The sequence below is a fragment of the Hemicordylus capensis genome, chromosome 4 (genome assembly GCF_027244095.1).
Source record: "Hemicordylus capensis ecotype Gifberg chromosome 4, rHemCap1.1.pri, whole genome shotgun sequence".
In the NCBI taxonomy this organism is placed as follows: Eukaryota; Metazoa; Chordata; class Lepidosauria; order Squamata; family Cordylidae; genus Hemicordylus; species Hemicordylus capensis.
In genome coordinates, this window is record NC_069660.1 from 119821618 (window position 1) to 119844643 (window position 23026).

The following is a 23026-nucleotide window of genomic DNA, read 5'->3' on the forward strand; positions in this document are numbered from 1 at the left end:
CCTCACACCCGCTTTTACTGAATACCCTTGCTTTTTAAAACCAAGGGCATCATATGTGCCACACTTACTGTAAGAATAAGGAAAATGAAAAACATTGTTTCAGCATTGCGAGATGTAAGAAAGAGCCAGACACCAGTGCTTGAGTTTAAATCAAGTCAAAATGTTATTTAACAGAAATGGAAAATATAGCAGGCATGGTGGAAACATGGCAATTTTTAAAGTTGAAGAATTACTTGCTTCAGTTCAGGCTGTAAAGCAGCTGAAGTACAGACTATACCCTCATATGCTAGCCAAAGTTGCTCCTGTTGAATGTCTGCCTGTCACGCAACTGTTAAAAGTCCTGGACCATCTGGTCCTTACAAGTAACTCAGCAGCCCTTTCCCTTTATGAGGAACAAGGTTGGTGGGTGGTAAAAACCATACATAAGCCATACAGAGGCCCACCAGTTCTGAGATAAAATTGAGCAAAACATAAGCAGCCAGAGCTAAGAAGTAAGAGCTGTTCTCCCTTCTTCCTGATCCAGATAAATTACATTCTACTTTTAATATATTTTCAAACCATTTGCTATGTTTGAAAACGTTGGTTATTCAACATATGTGGTTTTTTTCAATACCGGCATGCGTATTCTTCTTCTTCAGAGTACAAAACTTAATTCTGGATTCGATGTGCAAGCTGCCAGATTTAGCTCCTTCAAACATTGCATAGAAAGCACTGAAATAAACACAGTGATGTTCTGCTCAACACCTGCCAGAACTGAAAACTGATATCTTTGCAAACCAAAACAAAAGCAATCAGGCAAGTAAAAATGGATTCTGATTTCAACAAAAATTGTCTGCCACTAAGTGAACGATATTGTTATCTTACCTCAACTCCTTTGGGGCCTGGTGGTCCTGGAGGCCCTCTGTCACCTAGAAAACCCTAAATTACAACAATATTTAGATCAGTGAAGAAGCATGCTAGTCCAGGAAGCCTAGAAAGAGTGAGAGGATAGAACTTAATTAACATCACAATCAACATCAACCTCTTCTGTTCTCATAACTTTTGCTCATTATTTCACTTCAGATACCTGAAGTAAAACTGTGGTCATTTGGATTTCTCTGTAAAACTACAACATGCATACAATTATCTACATATGCATTTCACTTATCCAGTACAAGCTTGCAATGGAAATCTTCTGATAGTGGAGTAATTCCTGGTAAATCATTTCCTGCTGACAGGAAATGTCTGTTCTATTGACCCCTGCTCCCCACTCCCATGGATGGAAAAGAAACTCAGGGGAAGGGTTAAGCATTCCTCTCCCAGCATTACCGCTGCAATCAAATTTTCAATTCTCCAATGCTGTGTTTCATGTTGTTCTTTTCAAAAAAGTCACAAGATCAATCTTAGATTTCCAGCATCATCTGTAGGTTGGCTCAAATGAGTTTACCCTCACAGTCTGCAATTGAGTGCTACTGTATTTGAAGCTACAGTGCACAGTGCTACTGTATTTGAAGCTACAGCTACAGCGATCATACAGGACTACAGAAATCATGCAGTAATCAATTTAGGAATGGGCGGGTCAGGCGTTTGCCTGGGATGTCCACCTGGGCACTGAGCTGAGCTTACACAAGTCACATCACTTGACAACACTGGTAAAGTAACCTGGTGAGGGGTGGGGCTGAAGACACTCCTCTCCCACGGCGCTATTTATCCCAGGGCTCGTGATATTTGAGTTTTACATGAATCCTGTGAGCACATGAATCAGATTGTCAATGAGATCTGCAAGTCCTTGCTGTGTATTGTGCAGCTTGCACTTCTTCTTTGCTCACTTGCTGAATCAGTCCAAAAGGCAGTCCGAAAAAACTTAAGCTGCAACAACCTATTTGAAATATTGCTGGATGGCTGTTCATTTTCTTTCCATAATACCTATCCATAAACACAGGATATACTTTTTCACTATTAATTAATGTGATATAGTCTGACAGTAGTTTCCTTCACTATGGAGTGTCCTCATAGACATTTCTTATTCCACTTTAAAAAAAAAAATCCTTTCAGACATTAGACGTATTCCCAAGAAGTTTCCATCCCCACTGTAAGATTTTAGCTTTTTTTAAAAAGTGAAAGACCTTTAGAGATTCATCAAATTGCCAGGAAAATCTGGAGAGTCTGCAAATAGGCACACACACTTCACATGGCTGTGTGGGGAACCATCCATTTACTTTCTGTTACAGGATTAGTAAAGTTCTTAATGGCCCTTTATATATCATGTAAGAAGTCGAAACAAAACACCAAAAAGTAGAGGAAAGAAGCTAACTGCTATTTCCATTTATAAAAGGCACTTAATTCCAAACTTTGCACTGTGAGAAACAAATTCATGAAATAATTAAAAGGTTCTTGTGAGCCAAATACCTACTCATAGCTGAGGCTGTCCCTGAATTTCTGCACAATACACTGCTTTGGGTTTGCACTCTTCTAATCTGCCTCTGCTAGGGACTGGGTAACTGTTACATGTCCACATCAGTCCAACTGGCTGCATTCACACGTAACCCAGAACCAGAGTTGCATGGGCCAGAGGTTGCCAAGCCATTATATCCAAATGCATGCAACTCCAGTCCCATTTGTCAAGCGACCCAAGGTTGTTCTCCGCAGACTCCAATTTGAACCCTTGGTTTGTAATGAGTTTATGATGGGACTATGGTGGTGGCAAACCTTAAAACAATTAAAGCCCTTCCATGGTCCAAATTCCCCGTGGTTGCTATTTACATTTAAAATAAACAATCTGCTTATTATTTTCTAGTTTGGCCCCCAAAACAAATCTTCTCAGAGGTAAGAGTGATCTGTGCCTCCAGTTTAAATTCAGAAAAACTGTGCTTCAGCCGTCAGTGGCACCGATATATATGGCTATTAGGACTGTCACCAGTTAAACAAATTTTAGTTAATTAGTCATATATGTTTTCCTCAGTCAATTAAATGAGGAAAAAATTGTTCTAAAGGAAAAAACAAACCCCTTTGATTTTAGATTGTTTGCATGTATTGCAGTAGGAGTCATCTCAGAAGAGCTTCTGACACACAAGAAGGAATGTCTCTTTTAAAAGGATAGCTGCCATCTGTAATTTTTGTAAGTACTTGTATAAAAAAGAACTGAACATCTGCTTCTTTATTCAGTGAATATTTTTAATTAATCTACTGATGAATTCTAATGGCTATGGAAACAATTTTGCTTTTATGAAGTCTGATTGCCTCATTTCCCCCTTATTGTGATAGAGAGGCTAGCTGCAAACATAGCTCAAGGGAACACATTCGCACACACCCTGCCCTCAAGAATGGGTTGTATATTTGTTAAATGAATGAAATTAAATGAAATTAAAATATTTATTATGTGAGGGTGTTGATCACAAAACAGCAACCCAAGGTCAAATGCTTTACAAAACATTACCGTATTTTTCGGCATAAACGCCACGGTGAATACGTTTTTAAAAGTTACTTTAAGTTTGCTGCAGCCTTTACACTGATGCAGCCTTTATGCCAGAATTAAGAGGTGAGGGCAAGAGGTGCGGCAGCAGCAGAGCAGGACCCTCTGACCAACAACAGGCTCCATGTGGTCGAGAGGGCCTGTAAGGAATGGAAGCAGTGGAGAAGGAACAGCGACAGTACCGTGGGGCCTTCCTGGCCCTGGGTGCCCCCACCCTTTCCACTTCCCATGGAGTGCCCTTTGTGCTCCATGTGGTGGCATTTTGGCCCCTTGCTCTCTCCCTCTTGAAGGTGTTTTGCATGGGTGGGGGTGGCCAGGTTGGGCCCACGGTGAGGCCGTGGCCATATTTGGCAGCCAGTGCGGGCGCTGTAGGGTGGCTATTCATGGGAAATGGAAATGGGGGGTACTTGGTGCTTTAGCTGTGGTGTTTACGCCAATGTGGCACTTCTGAAGTGATGTTTAAGAATTTCAGCCATTTTTCAATGGTGCAGATTTTATGCCGATGTGGCCTTTCTACCAGAAAATACGGTAGTTACAAGTAAATGGTATGTTTAGACCAGGGTCCATAATTATACTATCACACTATACTAGAGAACTACATCTGTTGATTACTGTGGGGATTTGGACTCCAACCCTTCCCACCAGAGAAAAGAAAACAAGAAAGAAGAAGAAGCCAGTCTAGTATTGTTATACAGTACATGGTTATGTTTCACTCATAAGGGTCAGCTACTTATACCAGTGTTAATACACAAGGTCTGCCCTGCTTTCTTGGCAGTTGGTATATATTTAGTTTCTGAGGAAGCATAAAACAGAAGAATGAGGAAAAGAGGAGCTTAGTAAAGCAGACTTCCAAAAATAAAAGAGAGAGGAAACTCTTCAAAACCGCAGTCAACACAAGACAGCTGGAAGCCCTAAAGCTGAGCATTTCCAGTTTCATGTAGGCCTGGTCTCTTGATATTATGGCCTGTGTAAAAGCTTTTCCATTTTGGTAATGTTCATCTTAAACGTAAGCCACCAATTTTCTCTGATTAGAGACGGCTGTCCAATCTCTCTGTTTATGAGAGCCAAAAAACTGCGGAGACCATAAAGTCTCTTCATAGAAGTTATTTTTGAATCAAACAAAATCAGGCACTTTCAGCTAATGAATCAGTATTTTGGCTGGGAACTGAGTGAACCACGACCTAACAAAGTAAGGGATTTGTGTAGTATATTGAATATTTATTAGGGAAACATGTTAACACACTTCCTGATTCTAAATATATGTACTCAGATACATAAGTTGAACCAATGGCAAAACATCAATTACAGCAAAAACTGTAATTTTTTACAGTTCCTTTGGGGGAAGCCACTTTGGGGGATAATGAGGGCAAAGGTTAGTCCTGCTGGCCCAGGAATTTATTTGTGCGCATATATGCTCTAGTTGTGTGGGGTGGGTGGGTATTTTATATATTTATTTTATGTTATACTACATTGAGTTAGAATTTGAGGAGGGTGGAGTGATGTGCCAAGGCAGGGATTGGGGAGAGGAGGTGGTATGAGGGGCATACCATAGAAATTCCATTCCTCTAAACAGGAGGCTGATCCACTCTGTGTCAACATTCAAGGGTTTGTTCTTAATGTTGGATCAGAAAGACAGACTGGGGATGCTCCTGATGTATCATCTACTGTGCTACCTATCAGCCTCCCTGGTAAAGCTGGCAGAGGTTATCTCGGATGTGATGTTGGAGGCTCCCTGCATGCCGATGGTGGGAGACTTCAATATGCCAAGGCCACCTCTTGTGGGCTGGCTCAGGACTTCATGGCCTCCATGACAACCATGGGTCTGCCTCAATACATCACGGGTCCAACACATGTAACTGGACATACCCGTGACCTGATTTTTGCTACAGAGTGGGTCGGTGAGGATTCGTTAACCACACTGTCTGGTTATTTTGGATCAGTTTCAATTATTGCAGTCTAAGGATGTGGATATGCTGCTTGCAAGAGTCTGGCCAACCACATGCTCTCTTGACCCATGCCCATCATGGCTGATAAAAGCAAGCCAAAGAGGTATGACTGGGTAGTTTCAGGGAGTGGTGAAACCTCTCTGCCTCACTGAGGGAGGTGGTTGTTCCGCTAGTTCTTAAGGAGACAGTGGTGCATCCCCTTCTCAAGAGGACCTCCTCAGATCCAGAAGGGATGAACAATTAGCCCAGTCGCTAATATACTCTTTTGGGGCAAGATGCTTGAGAGGGTGATGGCAGTTCTATTGCAAGCATGCTTGGAAGAAGTGGATTATCTAGAACCATTTAAATCCAGCTTCAAGTCTGGTTATGGCACTGAAACTACCTTGGTTGCCCTGATTGACAACCTTTGCAAGAGAAGCACAGGGGGAGAGGGACAGAACCTTGTTGGTTCTCCTTGACCTCTCAGCAGCTTTTGATACCATTGATCATGGTATCCTCCTGAGAAAGCTTTGGGGATTGCGATTTGGGGGCATTGTTTTACAATGGTTCCATTCCTATCTCCAGGACCAATATCAGAGAATAGTCATGGGAGACTTTTATTCAGCACCCTGGGAACTAATTTGTGGGGTTCCTCAGGGATCAAACTTGTTGCCCATGCTTTTTAACATCTATATGAAGCCGCTGGGAGCCATAATCAGATTTGGAGTGAGGTGCCATCACAATGCTGATGACATTCACCTCTATCTCTCCATTCCATCTGAATCAGGAGAGGCAGTCCAGTTGGTAATGGGCTGGATGTGGACCAAAAGATGGAAGCTGAATCCAGACAAAATGGAGGTCCTGTGTGTTACAGGTTCGCAAGTCCAGGAATTCACACTCCTGGGTGACTTGATAACAAAATTGATAATTTTGATAATTGATAATTCACACTCCTGGGTGAATTCCAAACTTTCTTACCTGGGGGGCAGGTGAAGTCAGGAAAACAGTGACTGCAGCACAGCTCTGCTGAAAGATACATCCTGAGAGGCCTTTGTGTCCAAGGCATAGTGTCTTACAAAAGATGGAGTGGCCCAAATTTCCGCCTTGAAAATTACTTCTAATCGAATGCATCTAACAAAAGCCGTTGATGTAGCCATCATCCTGGTAGAGCGAGTGGTAATGTTTCTAGGCAGCAGTCTTTTGCCTAGAACACTGAAATAGCCTCCACAACCCATCGAGAGAGTCTGTGCACTGAAATCTGTGAAACCTTATATTATTATTATTATTTGTTTACACAGTCAGAAAGGTGTTATTGACTGGTTTGTTTTATCCAGAGATTGAGTCCTTCCCAAGGACCTGAGACAGCTGAATTTTGTTATCAATGTTGTTGCTGTTGTTATAGATATCGTCACAGAATATAGGCTGTTCCCAGTAAAGCTGCTTTTTGTAATTGGCTGGTGGTGATTTCTGCGGCCCCTATGGTGTCGAGGTGCTCTTCAAGATTTTGAGATTGCACCTAGGGCGCCAATTACTACTGGGATTATTTTGATCTTCTTCTGCCACAGCCTTTCAATTTCAATTTGTAGATCTTTGTATTTGGTGATTTTTTCTATTTCTTTTTCTTCTATTCTGCTATCCCCTGGTATTGCTATGTCGATTATTTTGACTTGTTTTTCTTTCTTCTCGACTACAGTTGTTGTTGTTGTTGTTGTTGTTATTAAGCTGTCCGTAAGCCAAAAAAAGAGATTGTGTCTTTCAAAAGCAAGGTATCCTGTCTATATAGTAAACCAGGGCTCTTTTAACATCTAAGGAATACAGGGATCTTTCGGTGTCCAAAGATGGTGGGGGGGAGAGGAAATGGAAGAGTAATGGACTGAGCATGGTGGAATGTAGAGACCACCTTAGGAAGGAAATGAATGTCCAGGCACAAAACCACTTTGTCCCTCTAAAAGACCTGACCAGGAGAGTTGCTCCAGATGACCCAAACTTCACTAACCCATCACGCTGATGTGATAGCTAAGAGAAAAGTAATCTTTAAAGTAAGGAAATGTAAATCTATGGCAGCGAAAGGTTCAAAGGGGTCTTCATTAATTGGGCGAGGACCAGCCGAAGATCCCAAGGAGGAACATCCCAGTAAGTGTGCGACAACCCCTTCAAAAATCTCTTAACTACTGGGTCAGCAAATCATGAAGGTCTAGATCTGTCAGAAAAATGTGCAACAATGGCCTCTAGATGGACTCCTAAGGAGGTAAGTTTCAGATCAGATTTTTTCAAATATTACAAAATAGGAGCAAACGTCCTTCGCCGAAATGTCAAAATCTTGGGCAGCTGCAAATGTGCAGAACCATTTCCATTTACAGGAATAAGACCTCTTAGTGGCTGGTTTAAGTAGCTGCTGAAAGAATTCTCAGTAAGTTTGGGTTCCAGCTGGAATAATTCTCCCGGCTGCTAGGCAAAGGGTTGCTGGGTCTGGCTGAAGCACTGCACCCGATTCCTGGGTTAAGAGTTCTGGATGATGAGGAAGATGATAGAAGTCATTCTGGGCTAGTCTGCTTGGCTGTAGAAACCATGGTCTTCATGGCCACCAAGAGGCTATAAGGATTCAGTCTGAGTTGCTGGTGCAGAGCTTCTATAATACTCTTGGTATTAGGGGAATTGGTGGGAACACAATAAATAGTTTTACCCAATAGATAGAAAAGGCATCACCCATTGAGCTGGTACCAATTTCAGCTCTGGAGCAATATATCTTGCACTGGGTATTCTCTACAGTTGTGAACAGATCTAGTTTGGGTGCTTCCCATAGAGCAAATATGTGGTGAATAGTTCCTTAGCACAACTGACATTCATGGGGAAATGAATATAGTCTGCTTAGGGCATCTGCTTGAGTATTCTGTTTGCCTTGAATATGGATAGACAAAGGTGTGATCTCCTGGGCTAAACACCAATCCCCAAGGGCCATGATCAAGGCTAGCAGTTTTTGGGACCCAGTGCCTCCCTGTCTGTTTATATATGCCTTTGTTGTAGTGTTGTCCATTTAGATCTGCACTGTCCTGTGACAGATGATTGGAAGGAAAGCTTTGCAGGCACTGAAGACAGCAAGCAGTTCCAGATAGTTTATGTGATGTTGGGCTTCTGACCCTGTCCACCGGCCGCTGACTAAGAGATGAGCCTAGTGGGCTCCCCAACCGAGTTCTGACACATCTGTGGTAATGATGATAGTTGGTGTTGGACAATGAAAGGGGCCCCCACTGAAACATGTCAGAGGTGTGTCTACCAATCAATTGTTTGCTGGACCTCTGGTGACAGAGAGTCTGATTTTTGGCTGGTACAGATATCTAAAAGCAAAAGACATCTAAAAACCATAGTAGGACCCTCATCCTCTGATATGCATGTGGAAAGATATGGGTTGTGGCAGCCATGAACCCCAGAAAATGCTGAATCGTCCAAGCAGTGTGGGTATTTAGCTCTGTAACCTGCTCTGGCAAAGTAATAATACTCTGAATGTGGTCATGTTCTCTGGAGAGGTATAGTTCTCCTTTGGTCGTATCAAATAGCATTCCAAGGAATCATAGTCTTTGAGATGGCTGTAGGTTCAATTTCTTGAAATTCACCTGCAACCCTAGATTCTCAAAAAATTGGATAGTTCTGCAAACAGCGGAGGTGGTTTCTGAGGGTGTTTCTGTGGCAATCATCCAATTGTCAAGGTATAGAAATATTTGAACCCCAGACTGCTGCAAATATGCAACCACCACCATCATTTACTTTGTGAAACCCTTTGGTGAAGACACATGACCAAAGGCAACTAGGGGAGGGATTTGAATTGGTAAGCATCGCTGCCTATTCAGAATCTCAGAAATCTTCAGTGTTGGGATCTGATAGTTATATAATATGCATCTTTTAAAACTAGAGAGGCCATTCACGATCCTTGGGGGAGCAAAGATGCTCATGCAAAACTTCCTGTAAACTATAAAACAATTTAGGTTTCTCAAATCTAGGATAGTATGCAGACCTCCATCCTTCTTTAGAATCACAAAATATGGGGAGTAAAATGCCTCCGTAGAATTTGCTGGAACTTTTTGATAGTACCATTTTGTAATAATGTGGCCACTTTTTGATGAAGGGCTCCAGTCACTGCTAGGGATGTGTGAACTGGTTCAAATCCGAACCAGTTCGAATCCGAACCAGAGTGGTTCGGAGGTTTGAATTCGAACTGAACCAGCTATCAGGTTCGGGCTGCAGGTTCGAATTCGAACCGAACTGGGGGTGGTTCGATTCGAACCGGTTCGGACCAGTTCAGACATCCAAAAATTGGTAGGATGGTAGCTGGCACCCAGGGGTGCCTGTCACCCAAACCCCAAAGCAATCGGACACTCATACGATTTTTTATGAATTTTTGAAAATTATTTTTATTTTTTCTCTCATAGGATATAATGGGACTCGAACCAGGCCATTATTCCTTATTGTGGAGCACCCATGGGTGCCAACAACCATGCAAACCCTGAAGCAATCAGACACCCCTATGATTTTTTTATGAATATTTGAAATATTTTAAATTATTTTTCTCATAGAGTATAATGGGACCCGAACCAGTCCATGTCCCCTATTGTGGAGCACCTAGGGGCACAAAAGCGGGGTGGGTGGTAGACAGACAGGGGTGCCTACCACCCAAAAAATCCCAAGGCAATTAGACACTCCTCTGATTATTGGTGAATTGTTAAAGTATTTTTGAATTCCTCACAGAGAATAATTAGGATTGCAGCAAATGTATAGCTTCACGTCGGGGGGAAAGGGGTGTCGTAGAGTGGAATGTGGTGGGTGGTAGTTCCTAGGGTGGGCAAGGAAGCTATCAGAATTATCTGAAAGGAATTGGGCAAAGGGATGATTTTAAAGTGATTTTTGAAGTTTACGCGTCTTTAAGGTTTTTCTCCATAAAGAAGCATGGAGGTGTCAGCAAATGTATAGCTTCATGTCGGGGGCAAAGGGGTGGCCTAGAGCAGTGTGGGGCTGGTGGTAGTTCCAGGTAGGGGCAAGGAAGATACCTGAATTTTTTCAAAGGATTTGGGCAGAGGGCTGACTTTTGGTGAATTGTTGAACTTTACGTGTCTTTAAGGTTTTTCCTCATAATAAGTTATAATGGAGCTTTCAGCAGCCCCATAAGTGCACTTGGGGGGTGCTGGGGTGGCCCAGAGCGAGTGGTGGTGTACCTAGGCAATGAGCTGGTAATCCACCTGTTTGTCTTGTAAGGGTTGTATGTATTGGTAAAAGAGCTCATGGATTAAGCTGTTGATCTAAGCTTTTGAAGCCTTTCTGATGTCTCATCTGGTTGTTGTTGTTTTCCAATCAGTGCTTCACCATCAAAGGTAAGGTCTTCAATTCTGTTTCAGGCTTCCTGATCAAAGCCAAAGGACCATAGCCAAGCATGTCACTGAATTGCCATAGTTCATAGTAGCCATAGTTCTTGCTGCAAAATCTGTGGAATGATGTGAAGAATGTAGTTGTTGCTTGGAGAGGCAGTGTGTTTCTTTGTGGAATACCAGAGCAGCATCTCTGTGTTCTTTAAGTACGAGTTCTGTAAGTACTGTAGGATTTCCCCCCATAAGTCATTGTTATAATGTCTCATGCATGCCTGGTAATTTGCTATTTTCAATTGCAGGGCTAATGTAGAGTACAGATGCCTTCCATATGAATCTAACTTATTTCCTTCTCTATTGGAGATGAGAGAAATCTATTCTGGGTGTGTGTCCAGGTTCTATAACTTCTTGGATGTAGGTGGCAAAGACAATGGTTTCTCCCAGGATCTCTTGACAATGTCCATTAAAGCTTTTAACAACAGGCAAAGACATGGGGCTTGTGTGTCTGCATCAATCAAAGGGGCGGAAAGGGTCTGGCTCCTGTGGTTGTTGTTGCTGCACCTTAATCCCTAAGGAGGTAGCCATTCTAGTAACATAATCAGACTAAATCTTTAGGTCCTCTGATGGGGAACCTAGTTTAGTAACAGACTCTTCCATAGAAGAAGAGAAAGCCACATCCAATTCTACTGACTGTTGCTCTTCAGTGGAACATAATTTCTTCACTGGGTAGTCTGAAAGTGCAGGCTTTTTTGGAGCCTGTGTATCCTTTGGTAGAAGAGGCTGAGGTGACTGTGTCTTGGCTGGTACCATGACAGACTCCTCCCTCCCTTTGTCTTTCTGTACTTTTCTTTTTTGACCTGAGCGAGAGGCACTCGTGAAACACCTTTCTTTCTGTCCCATTTTTATGGAGAACAGGAGGTGCTGCCGTAACAATCTCTATCTCTGTGCTCTTTCTCGTTGTGCTCTGGTGAAACGTCTCTCTTTTTGTTCCATCACCACGGTGGTGAATGAGGTCTGCCTCCATAGCAATCTTTAACTCTGTTGGAACCTCAGTATGGTGAGTGAGAATGGAATCAAGATTAAGAACATCTAGCACAACTGCACTCCCACTCATAGTTGTATCTGGCTTCCCAATCTTGATATTTATCTGAATCATAATCATATCTGGCTCCCCATTCCCAGTATCAATGTGCAGGCTAGTGAGCAGAGTCATGTGCTGTATAGCCTGAATGGATGAAGTATTTCTCCCAAGGGTGAGCATAGTAACTAACAGGTTTGGGTTTGAACATGTTCATGATCCTTAGGCTCATTGCCCAAGTCGCAGCCATCATCATCCCGACTCTATCCAGTATTGAGGGTGCTTTGGCAGAATTAGCTCGGTTTCATAGTCATCAGGCAAAAAGGAGTGTGCATTATACACCCCACACACCCCTGTAAGGTATATAGTCTGGTTCTTCCCACCCACCACCTGGACTGTGGCAACACTGGCGGGGATTAGCGAGAAGGGGAGGAGCGGTGCCTCCAAGTGTTACTTCAATTCTGAGGTGATGGTCGGGGAGGTGAGCAGTGAGATCTGCTGGCCCATAGGCAGCATCAGAACTTTGGGGCAGTCCTTTGGAGGTTTCTTCTTCGCCTGCAATGGTTTTGCTGGTTTGGGTGTGGTTCCATTCTTTGAAAGCTCTGAGGGGGCCTTTTTCTTCTTCTTCTTCTCCTTCACAGCTGGAGCTTTAGGTTGCTCCACAAGGTTTGGTGTGCAAGGTATGGATGACATACTTGGAGCACACGGCAACTGAGAAGGAACCGCCCCTAGGGGAATTGGATTTGAAATGGTAAAGACCTTCGAAGCAGGTCCTGGGTAGGAGCTCATGTTAGCAGCCTCCTGAGAGGATGAACAGCTTGATCCCAAAGCACTGAAAGGAGCCTCAAAGCCCTGTTCTTTGAGGTTTGCTTTGTGAACTTTTTATAGTGGAGACAGGAATCAACTATATGTCCTTCCCCCAATCAAAAGAGATAACAGCTGTGTACGTCTGTTGTTGGCAGTTTAGCCCTACAGTATATACAGCTCTTCAATGAAGGTCTGTTTGCCATATGCCAGAGACCAATGCCTGCAGGGTCATTAAAACTGAAGGGAGCAAGGGGATGGGGCAGAAAACAAACCAAAACAAAGATGCATTCAGAAAGAAATATTTACAAACCAAGGAATAGTAAGGAAGAAATACATATAAACTAGGGAATAAAGATGATTCCTTTTTCTTTGTAGCAAAGAAAGGTAATCAAAGAAAGCCCGCCTGACTCTCATGGCAAACAAACAAAACAAAACAAAAAGACTGAGGGAGAGGCACGAGGTGCATCACTATCTCACTGAAGGAGGAGGGGTACCCACCAAAATGCAGTGAAGGAAGCTTCAAAAGGTTCTTGATGTGGCCTCTGCACAAGCACACAGCCCAGAAGTGTGAAGCACAGAGAACATGTCGAAGAACCTCTGTGCCATGGGTACTGCTTGAGCTTCCTCTGGACAATCATTTCTTAGTAGAATGTCCAAAACCATTTATGGCAGCACCCTGGGAAACATGAACTGCAATAAGGGAGGCTCACAGCTCCCTTGCATCATTATCTTTTAGACTGTCATCAATGGATATAGGACTCTGGTTCTGCTCCTTCTCAGGTGTGGTCAGCCTCAAAACCAAAAGCTTATAAGACTCACAGTCTCCACAGTGGCATCATTAGGAATACCTTTTCTACTTAGGACAGTGCCAAGCATTCTGCAGAGTATCCTTTTTCACACAGAGATTTCCTAATAGTGGGCTTCTAGGGAAATGGCATGGGCAGATTCTGATGCCACAACTAGCTCCTGCTTCTTTTCTAACCATTGCTTCTGCTTCCCCACTCCCCCCGGCTATCGAATAGGATCTGAAAATTGCATTCTCCTACAGTGCTTATTGAGAAAGATAGATATACAAATGTTTGTAAACACCAGCAACTTCACCCTGATCAGAATCTAAAGGATTTCTCACATTCAGAATGATTTCTATATCAAGACCCTAGAAGCAAATGGACAGTGACTTCAAAGTAAATACTGAGTTCCTAAAAGAGAAAATTCATATTTTCCTGTACTATGAAATAATTCACAATTAAAGTTTATGTAGTCCTACCTTTGGACCTTCAGGACCATTTAGACCAGGAACCCCAATATCTCCTGGAAAACCCTAGAACCAAAAATGAAAATAATGCACATCTTTATTCTGCAAACTCAGTTATGAGGTCCAAATGTGACCACGTGATGCATTTGAGATGAAATTCATGATGTCTAAATAACACATCTTCTAGAGCATCAGTATAATTATTCCAAACTTTCCATGGAGAGGCACTTTATCAGATTCCCCTTGGCTTCTATGAAATAAAAGAAAGCTGTCCAAGAAACCCTTGTGCACCACTCCTAACTCAGCTGAGTTATCCTTTAATGGCTCTGTCCTATTAGTTGAGTAGGTAGTCCATATGCAAAAGCAATGAAATCCCATCTGAAATTCCCAGGACTATAGGATTAATAATCCCAAGAAGTTTATATAACTTGCTAATTATGGAACTGACTAGATAATGATCAGACATCAAAGAGATGGCTCAAACTGTGCCCCTCATGAAGGTTCTATATTGGTACAGAAGCAAATGTAGTTTAGAGCTTTCTTTAGAAACTTTAAAATTTAAATATTCTTTAAATATCCAGTTGGTTTATTCTCCATCTCACTTTATTAAAAATACATTATTTAATTTTTGGTTTTTGTATCCCTACTGGTTATACTATTTGGCTTTTTTCATTCATTTTTGTATAATCTGACTCTTTCCTTCTTTCCTCTCTATCAGTTTGTGAGGATTCTGTTCCCTCCTCTCCTGTTCTCTTTGGGTCCCAGAGCACGGTCTAAGGGCACACAATACAGCCATCTTGCTGAAACTAAGCATGTCTGGTTATGTCCATGCCTGAACTGGAGACCCATCTGGGCCACATGCAGGGATGGGGCCACAGCTCAATGGTAGAGCATCTGTTTTCCATGTAGAAGGTCCCAGGTTCAATCCTTGGCATCTCCAGGTATGGGTGGGAAAGTCTGAAGAGGATTATGATGATGAAACAAGACCTTCCCATTCCTCTCTGAACAAAAAGAACTGTGGGGATCAAGGACTATGTGCATTTATTTGCATGTGAGTTAACTTCACTCACACAGTGTGTCCAGTGCTTTTTGTGGCAGATGCTTTTTGTAGCCTACGTTTGTACGAATGTATGTTCATGGATCCAGTTCACACTAAACGATGTGTTAGCCCAGGGTTTACTACTACCTTCGCTGGGCACCAGGGCCAAAATAAAAACGTTGGCCCTGGTGCCCAGAGTAAGGGTTCACATTCATTGAAAGGTACACCCTGCCAGCTCCTGAAGGCCCTGGAGTGTCCACTGCTGCCACTGCAGCGTTAAGTGTATAAGGGAGTTGCCATCCAGTAAGCTCCCCACTGGCCCTTATATTACCAGGTGATAGTGGGCAGTGATGGGCACAATATACCCACAAAACTAGGCTTGGGCCTAGTTTTAAAAAAAGATTTTGCCCTAATTCATATATTCAAAAGTTCTCCAGGTGAATCAGTCATATTACCACAGTTATATGGAAGAAGTTACTTATAAGCGGGATGCTCCACATCAACACATTGCTTGTACAATTTCTCTCTCACAAAAAGGATGGATGATGGGAGATCCTGTGCTTCAAGCAAATACTGCTGTAGGGAGAACAGTTCACACATTACTTCTATGCAACTACGGCTCAGAGGCTGCTCTTTATGGAGTAGTCTTGCATGCATGAACTGGGGCAAGAAGTCCTGAATGAAGAAACCTATTATGGACATGGAAGACTATAGAAGGCAATTAAATACTGATTGATTTCATTACAGAAAAGTTAATTAATGTCTCTGAAAGGAAGCTTAAAATAGAAAAATGTTCCACATGTGTGTTCTATAGAACTGTTCTAATGAGTTTAAAAATATTAGCAATTCCTAAAGTAAAATTGGAAAGTGAGGATATAGATCTGTATGTAATATATAGTGACCAGATGTCTCTTATTTTAAGGAAATGTGTCTTATTTCAGAAGTCCACAGCTTTGCAGTTCCCATGGTGTCTGTTGTTACTGGAATTTCAGTCTGGCAACCCAAATGTAACAAGGCCTGCTTTGGAAATACAGGTCAGAGATGCAAATTAATTAAAATACCGATGAGCTTTAGATACTTGAGAAATGGGATTCTTCAATTTTCTTTATAAATATTAATATGTGAGATTACAGAGAGAACACCGGGGATGTGCACGGAACTGGTCAGGGGTGCTTCAAAGGTGGGAGAGTTCTGCTGTAAGGGCTGAGGAGGGTGCACTTACCCCTCCCTCCACTCTTCCCCTGCCGGCGCTCCGTTTTTCTAAAGTCCATTGGGACGCCTGCCTGGCACAGGTGCGTTGGTGCCCCGATGCACTTTAGAAAAATGGAGTGCTGGCGGGGGAAGAGCAGAGAAAGGGGTAAGTGCACCCTCACTTGCCCTTAAAGAAGAACACCCCCCATGCCTTTGAACCGGTGGAACTGGATGCTGTTTGAACTGGTTTGGAGGCCCATAAAGGGCCTCTGAACCAGTTACATGCACATCCCTAGAGAACACAGCACCCAAATTTCATAAGCAACTGACTGCTGTTACCAGTTTCATAAAAAGTAACACTGGTAGTACTTACCATGAAGGTTCTCCCCAGAGTATGGAGGATATTCATTTTAGTGGGTTGTCACACCCATTTGCTCCCTTGTAGGCAGGATTTCTAAAGAAACGAAAGTACCCCCTGCTGCCTCTGTTAGGATCCTCCCAGTACTGGGACTGTCTGGTGACAATAGCAGATTCACTGTCTCTACATATTACGATGATGAGGAGAAAAGACACTGATAGAGACTCAGAGACCTCCGAACCCAATATGCATCTGAAAGAAAAAGAACCAACACAGAGACCCGTCTGGAGGAGGAGACTGGAAGAAGAAAGTGGCTTTCCCCATTTAAAAAAACAGGAAAAAATCAATTAAACCAAATGCAACTAATACCATACCCATAAACTGAGGGTGGGTTGGATACCCTCCATACTCTGGGGACAAAGAAACTTCACGGTAAGTAGTACCAGTGTTACTCTCACAGAGTAGGAGAGTATCCATTTTAGTGGGACATACCAAAGTGGTAGTCTCCGGGAGGAAAAGTTTATGGAGAACGAAGAAGAAAGAATTATTGAGACACCACCTGTTGGAGGACAGTTTGTCCAAAAGCCGCCAATGCTGATTGGGAGGTGTGATGTTTGTAATGTTGGACAAATGGTGACACTGTTGTCCACGTAGCCATCTTGCAGATCTCTGTGATGGGAGTATGTGCTGAACATGCAGCTGACATGGCTGCACAAGTAGAGTGGGTCATGATTTCCATAGGTGGTTGTAGCAACAGATTCGTACACAGTGGTTATACAAGGCCTAATCCAACATGCCAGAGTGCTTTTGGTCCATTTGGATTCCATTATGGCTAGCTGGAAAGAAACAAATTGAGACCTTCTGGTGAAAAGAGGATGCATGTTGCATGTATTCTTTGTGTCTGCTTGACATCCAGAGTTTGCCATAGTTTTTCTTTGGGATGTTGAGGCTTTGGGCAAAAGGACAGCAGAATGACAGCCTGGTTCCTATGGAAAATTGTATTCACCTTTGGGCAGAAGGTAGGGTCTATTGTGAGTACTACTGAGTTGGTTTCAAAAAGGCAGAAGTGTTTGCACGCAGAAAGGGCCCCCAACACAGACACCCTGCGAGCCAAAGAGATTGCCACCAGAAAAAACATTGTGTAGGTCAGCAACTTGAGTGAAGTCGTCTGAAGAAGCTCAAACAGAACTCTTGTGAGGACATTAAGGACCTTGCTGAGATTCCAAAAAGTGATGTAGTGTATTGTAGATGGCATCAATTTTGATGCTCCTTGAGGAAGCACCTGACATCTGAATGGGAAGCCAGAGAAGACGTGTAGATCTAAGGATGATGTCTAAGGATGAATGATGCTTGCCTGTGGAGAGTGTTAGGCTTTTATCAAGACTGGCTTGTAGGTTTGAGATTTTTGCCTTTAAAGGCAAAAATGGTCCTTGGTGTTTGGACCATTTTAGGAAGTCCAGGTAGTCTGGTATATACAGTTCATGGAAGCACATCTCGATGCCAATATGGTATCTAGGATTTTTTCTGTATAACCCTTAGAAGCTAGGAGCATGCATTCAGTCGCCAAGTGTGAAGGCGCAGCCAGGATGGTTCTGGATGTATGAGGGGCCCCTGACTGAGTAGGAATAGTCTGTCCAGAAGGAGCCAGGGAGGCTCCACTGCTAGTTCCATCAGGTCAGAAAACCAGTATCAGGTCTGTCCCTTGTTCTCTGAATCACTGTATCTTCATGGGTATCATGACAAATGGTGGGAAGATGTAGAGTAGACCTTGCAGTCATGGCGATGTCAGTGCATCTATGGCCTCTGTCTGATGGCACCAATATCTGGGATAGAACCTCTGTGCCTGGGCATTGTGTGGAGACACACACAGGTCTAGGACCGGCTAGCCAAACTGATGCATGATCTGTCTGAAAGCCATCAGATGGAGTTTCTACTGGACCACTTGAGTGGTCCAGTTCATGTTGGCTCAACCAGTCCAACTCTACATTCTGGCTCCTGCTGTGGTGTTCCACTGTGATGGATGCTAAGTGGCGTTCTGCCCACTGGAACAACAATTTGGACTCTTCCATCAAGGAGAGGGAGTGTATGCCTTCCTGTCTGTTGATGTGACCCTTGTTGACCACGTTGTCTGTTCTGATGAGGACATGTTGGTCTTTGACTGTGACCATGAAGTAGAGTAGTGATAAACGTACTGCTCTGAGTTCCAGCTAGTTGAAGCTGTGCTGGGTCTCTGACTGGGACCACACACCCTGAGTGAATTCATTGAGACAGTGTGCTCACTAGCTTGCTATGCTGGCGTCTGTTGTCAGTTGAATCCTTGCGTATTTTTTGAGTGGGGCTCCCCTGGATATCACAGGGGATATCCACCATAGAAGTGAAGTGTGTAGAGTCAGGGGAATCGTCACTCCATGCAAAATGTCGATGCAGGAGATTATGCCTCCCAGTAAGCTGGCTAATGTCAGGAGAGTCACAGGATGGCGCCTTGTGACTTGCTTTACCTGAGCCGGTAGTTTAGCTTGACATTCTGAAGAGAGGTAAATTGCTCTTGCTTTGTTGCTGATCAACATTCCCAAGTGCTTGATTTGTTATGATGGATTCAGGGGGCTCTTGTGAGTGTTCATGAGGAAGCTGTGTCTCGACAGTAAGGCCATGGTCTGTGTAATGTCTGACTGGGATCATCTAAATATGGATAAAAGTGCAGCCCCTGAGTTCTCATGTATGCCACTAGGGTGACCATCACCTTTGTGAATACTCGGGGTGCTGACAATATACAAAAAGGGAGTGACCTGTGCTGAAAGTGCTGGCCTGCGCAGTAGGGATGTACATAGAACTCGCGATGGCCAGTTGAACGGCGGAGGGGCGATTACCTATAAGGAGCTTGGAGAGTGCTCCCCCGGCGTTTCCACTGCTGGTGCTGTGTTTAAAAACAGTACCGTGGGGTGGTAGCATACCTCCTTGCTGCCCCGGTGTGCACTGGACCAAAAGTGCCTGATGCAGATGCATGTGCGCATGCACATCAGGCACTTCTGGTCTGACGTGCACCGGGATGATAAGGAGGCATGCTGTCACCCCACGGTACTGTTTTTAAACACAGCACTAGCAAGGGAAACACAGCAGGGGGGTTGGTTAGAGTACCCTCCCTGCTCTTTAGAAGTAACCATCCGGCATCAAACCAGCTGAACTGTAGGACTTTTGAACCGGTTCAGAGGTCTGTAAAAGGGCCTCCGAACCAGTTCATGTGCATCCCTACTGCGCAGTGGAAGCATAGGAACTGTCTGTGAGCTGGTATGATGGATATATGAAGGTAGGCCTCTGTCAGGTCTATGGAAGGAAGTCTTCCTTCTGTATTGCCTGTAGGATGGTGTGCAATGTTTCCATTCTGAATTGCGTTTTTTGATAAATTTTTTGAGGAACTTCAGATCTAGTACCACTCCCCAGGAACTGTCTTTTTGGGGCACAAGAAATAAAATAGAGTAAATGCCCCCACATCTTTCTGTTGAGGGGACTACTTCTATCACCTTGATCTGTAAAAAGTGGTGAAGTGCTGAGTTCATGTAGAGATGTTTTGTCAGGTTCCTGGAATGTGGTGTCATTCTGAAGTGCTCTGGGGGGATTACTTGGAGATCCACAGTACAGCCTTCCTCTATGGTGGAGAGTATCCAGTGGTCCATAGTGCGATGTTCCCAAGCTGGCAGGAATTCCGCCAGGCGTCTCACCACTGGAGGGGAGGGGTAGTGATTGTTGGACTTGCTTTTTGGAAATGCTCCTGTTCAAGATGTTGTTCCCAAAGGAGCACGGGGATTTGGGCTGTCTGAACTGCTGTCTATTTCTCAGGTTCCAGGAACTTCACCAGGCTGAACTTGTTCTAGTGTCTCTGTTTCTGGAATAGAAACCTCTGTAAGGATGAAAATTAGACTAGTTGGTATGAAATTGTATCCTATTGTCATTTCAGGTAGATGGCATCACCTTTTTTTTTTTGTCTCTAGTCTCCACTAGAACTGGTTACAGAGACTTCCCAAATAGCTTAGTACCTTTACATGCTGATAAGGTCAAATTGAGTAGAGACTTAGAATCAACATTCCATGACTTAAGCCATAGACTTCTTCTAACAGTTACATCTGAAGCCATGGCTCTAGCAGAGAATTGTAAGGAGTCCAGACTTTCATCTGCCATGAAAGCAGCCGCCTTGGTCAGCTTGTTTAAGCCTTGACTAATTTTAGTGAGATCCTGTGGCAATTCCTCTAACAGTTCTTTAGTTCAGAGAACAGAAGTTCTGGCAAAAATGAAGGTTGTAGCTTCTAATTTAATAGAAAGTGCTGTGGCTTCACATGATTTCCTAAGGAAAACGTCATTCCGTCTGTCCTCAGGGCATCTAAGCCTTTCTTTGCCCTCCTTGGATAGCTTCGTGCCCAAGATCACATATGCCACAGGAGCATCAACCAGAGGGAAGGTTAGAGATGCAGTTACAGCTGTAGGTTATAGAACTTTTTAGGTAAGGAAGCCATGCTCCTGGAGGATGCTGGAGTGGACTATTCTTCCTGGAGGATCTCCTGGAAAAGGGATGGGAAAGAAATAACTGGCTTGAGGACAGGAACACTTCTGCTGGAGGAAGAGAACACTTCTGATGCCACCAAGTCTGCATTAGGAACAATAACTGATTTGGGATTAGTGCACAGTGTCTTACAAGCTTTAGTTAATACTTTTTCAAAGTCCTCATGTTTAAAAGGTTTTGGAAGAGGTTCTCAGGGATGAATGCCTTCATCTGAAGACAATTCCCCTTCTTCCTTGTTAGAAGGTTCCTCCTGAGATTCCAAGTCAGAGTGTACAGGATTATTAAAAGGGGGAACGTGGTAAATCTCCTGAAGAGTCTAAGTTGCAATAGGTCTGGTAGAGAGAAATGCGATATGAACAGGAGTGGCCCCCTGGTGGAATGACATGAGCCCGCATCTGCACTGTTTCATGTTAAGGATTCTCTCCAGGAATGTATGGAGTAGTCAGAGAGGGAATGCAGAGAAACAGGCCTTGTAAGAATAGGAGTCCTTTCAGAATCTAGTGGTACTACTTGTCAAGGATTGGGGGCGATGACCATTTTTGATCTAGATAGCCCATGTGTGCATCTGTTGTCAGGAAGAATAGGTGATCTGCTCCTCCTACGTGACCTGGATCCTCTAGCATGTCTTCTGGGATCTGGAGAGGACTGGCATTCACTGTCTGATGAGCGTTCTCTAAGGTGGAGATGCCTAGCAGGGGGCTTATCCTAAATCTGCCCCTCTCCCATTCTGGAATGGCCTGCCTTGCAAGTCTGGAAAGTATGGAAAATTGGGAACTTTCTCTGTTCAGCTGACCTTGTGATCTGAATGGGCACGGCATGTCCAGGCAACACTGGCGGGGCACTGGGATCAGGCAATTCAGGTGCTGGACGGTTAGCGGGAGGGTCCCCTGTGGCTTCGCGGCGGTGTAGCTCTCTAGCCACAATGTTCCTGATCCACTGAGACAAATCAGAAGGCAGACAAGCAATGCCCCCATGTAAGGAGGGAGGAGCAGGGGAGAGGTCTGGAGGTGCTGGGATGGTATTCTGGTGGTTTTGCCCTGGAATCACTGGGTTGACTGGTCTAATCAGTGTAACGTCCACCAGACCTCAACTGGGGCCTCTATCGGGTTGGGGTTAGGGTTAGGGTCACTGAGCACCAGGCTGAACTTTGAAAGGATCAAATACTATGCTTCCCCTGCCACATACCTGTCACAATTAGAAGTCCCAAGCCACAGAAGGGCTTATACCCTCGCCCGTTGTCATACCCTACCCTCCGCTGTACTGGAAGGCAAATACAGACATCCCGATTGCAGAGAAACTTTGTCCCTGTGACACTGGGAAGGTAGAAACCACAGAACATGTCCTCTTTTGCCTCTTTTACAGAGACATTCAAGCCAAGCTTATATTTCTGCTACTCCGCAAGTACCCTAACCACCCAAACCATGTCTATACCTGGGTGCCGCTTTCGGATGAAGACCTGGCCTTCATGAATAACACTGACAAGTTCTGCATGGCAGCGAGTAGTACCCGTCGGGTCGTGACTGCCAGGCCATTCCCTTGGATCACCTCTGCATAGTTTTAAACCACTATTCTATCTTTTTTAGACTAGTTTTATATACACTGCTTTAGGCACCGCTTTTTGCATCCTATATATTTCACATGTTATATGTTCATAATTTTTTTTTAATACAACTGTTTAATAATCTTATAGATACCCTCTAAGGATAGCAGCTTTATAGTATTGTTGTATAACTTTATACTATTAGAGTAGTAATTTTATAGTAATATAGTTTTATGGTTCCATAATTTGTTTTTATTACATATATATGCTCATAATATTTTTAAATACAGTGGTTTAATACTCTCATAGATAACCTCTAGAGATAGCAACTTTATAGTATTATAATATAGCTTTATGCTATTAGAGTAGTCATTTTATGGTAATATTGTTTTATGGCTCCATAATTTGTTTTTATCATCATATAATTTTGAATCATGCTCTACTGTTCTATCTTATGTTGGTCTTGAACTGTAATAGAG

At 43.4% G+C, this 23026-nt stretch overlaps 1 protein-coding gene across 10 annotated transcripts in view; it reads right to left on the minus strand.

The window, feature by feature from the left end:
* Positions 1-23026, minus strand: part of COL24A1 (collagen type XXIV alpha 1 chain) — a 369353-nt gene that overhangs the window by 177834 nt on the left and 168493 nt on the right. For all 10 annotated transcript variants that reach the window (XR_008306099.1, XR_008306100.1, XM_053245268.1 and 7 more), the window contains 2 exons: positions 13880-13933; positions 865-918 (listed from right to left, as the gene is read on the minus strand). Coding sequence is in view for 8 of the 10 variants with exons in the window: in XM_053245268.1 (XP_053101243.1) it covers positions 865-918; positions 13880-13933 (108 nt within the window). In the remaining 2 variants the exon portion in view is untranslated. The remainder of the gene's footprint in view (positions 1-864; positions 919-13879; positions 13934-23026) is intronic.